The sequence below is a fragment of the Cyprinodon variegatus genome, unplaced genomic scaffold, assembly GCF_000732505.1.
Source record: "Cyprinodon variegatus isolate N-32 unplaced genomic scaffold, C_variegatus-1.0 Scaffold730, whole genome shotgun sequence".
NCBI classification, from domain to species: domain Eukaryota; kingdom Metazoa; phylum Chordata; class Actinopteri; order Cyprinodontiformes; family Cyprinodontidae; genus Cyprinodon; species Cyprinodon variegatus.
In genome coordinates, this window is record NW_015151183.1 from 243,826 (window position 1) to 245,251 (window position 1,426).

General features: G+C 46.4%; 1 protein-coding gene across 1 annotated transcript; it reads left to right on the plus strand.

Annotated features, from left to right (window-relative positions):
- Window positions 1-228: 228 nt before the first annotated feature.
- Window positions 229-1,225, plus strand: LOC107097869 (caspase recruitment domain-containing protein 8-like; the record flags this gene model as incomplete). The annotated part of the gene is made up of 1 exon (XM_015395196.1): window positions 229-1,225. A coding segment is annotated over one exon (945 nt), but the record flags the coding sequence as incomplete, so codon positions are not given.
- Between the last annotated feature and the right edge of the window lie 201 nt (window positions 1,226-1,426).

Here is a 1,426-nt window from a genome sequence, read left to right on the forward strand (position 1 = left end):
ATCAGCAGCTTCCCCCGATCTCCAAGTTTACCCAACATGAAGCTCCAAAGCAGCTTTAAGGAGTTTACTCCAGATTTCAGTGATGATGAAGGAGATGGAATCTACTGGTTCCGGTGCTCCAGTCCAGGCCTGTACCAGTGCAGAGAGAGCGGCCTGGTGTTTGACATGAAGGGAGAAGGAGACGTGTCCTACAGGATTGTTCCTTGGGAGAGAGGATTACTGAGCCAACATGGCAAGAAGCCTGCAGGACCTCTGTTTGACATCAGCTGTCAGCAGCAGTCTGTGGCTCAGCTTCATCTCCCTCACTGTGAGATCCGCTCCACAGGGGGATGTAACTTCCTGTCAGTCGCTCACATGCATGATGAAGGAATCGAGTTTATCAGACCTGAGAGGATCACAGAAACTCACCTCATCATCAGCATCACAGGGTTTTCTACTTTTGGCAACGTCAAAGATGAAGATTCTCCTCCGGACCCGATCCGAGCCTTGGTTCTGCTATTCTACAAGCCTCCAGTTGAACCCAGTGTCACATCTTTCCTCAGTGTCTTGCTTCTTCCAAAGAATATTGTGATTCTGGATGTGAAGCGGACCAGGAAGAAATTGTTTGGATTAGAGACATTCCTCGACGTACCCCCAAACTGTAAACTGAGGCCAAATCAGCTTTACACTCTGTCCACCGATCCCGGAGAAGACTCGGTCCTGGTTCAGCCCACAGAGGCTGAGTTTGATGCAGAATCCTACGACTGCCTCACATTAATCAGCGTGACTTTAAAAAGCATCATTGGAGATATTGAGCTCAGTTTGAAAGAGAAGAGTGACTCCAGTTGTGTCTGGGAGGGACATGTTGGCCTTTTACCTCAGAGATTAAAAACAGGTCTGACTTCTGAAGAGCAGCTGAAGGAAACTCGGACCCAAATCATTGATAAAATATCAGAACCTGTTCTGCATAGTTTGCTGGACAGACTTTTGGGTCAAAAGGTCCTCACTGACTCAGAGAGTGATTTCATTAGAAATCAGGGGACCAAAAGTGACAAAGCTCGAGTTTTAGTCGACACAGTGAAGAATAAAGGTGACCAAGCAAGTTCAGAGATGATCCGCTTTCTCTGTAAGCTCGACCCGTACTTCTGTAGAAATGTGGGTCTCATCTGTGAGAAACCAGAACCAAAGCAGTAAGCAGGACACTCACTGGTTCTATTCTAAATCACTGAAGGAAAGAAAGACATCTCTTTAAAGGAATAGTACACCCAAAACATGATTAGCCTTCATTTTCTACTCACCCCCATGCTGAACAACACTCTGGAATACTTTTTTGATATCTCAAATGCATCTGGAGATCTGGGAGGCTTCTTGCTGTCTGCTGACATTCAAATAATGGAGGTCTATGGCGCCCCAGGCAGAAAGGCCCATAAAAGTCCACAAAAAACGT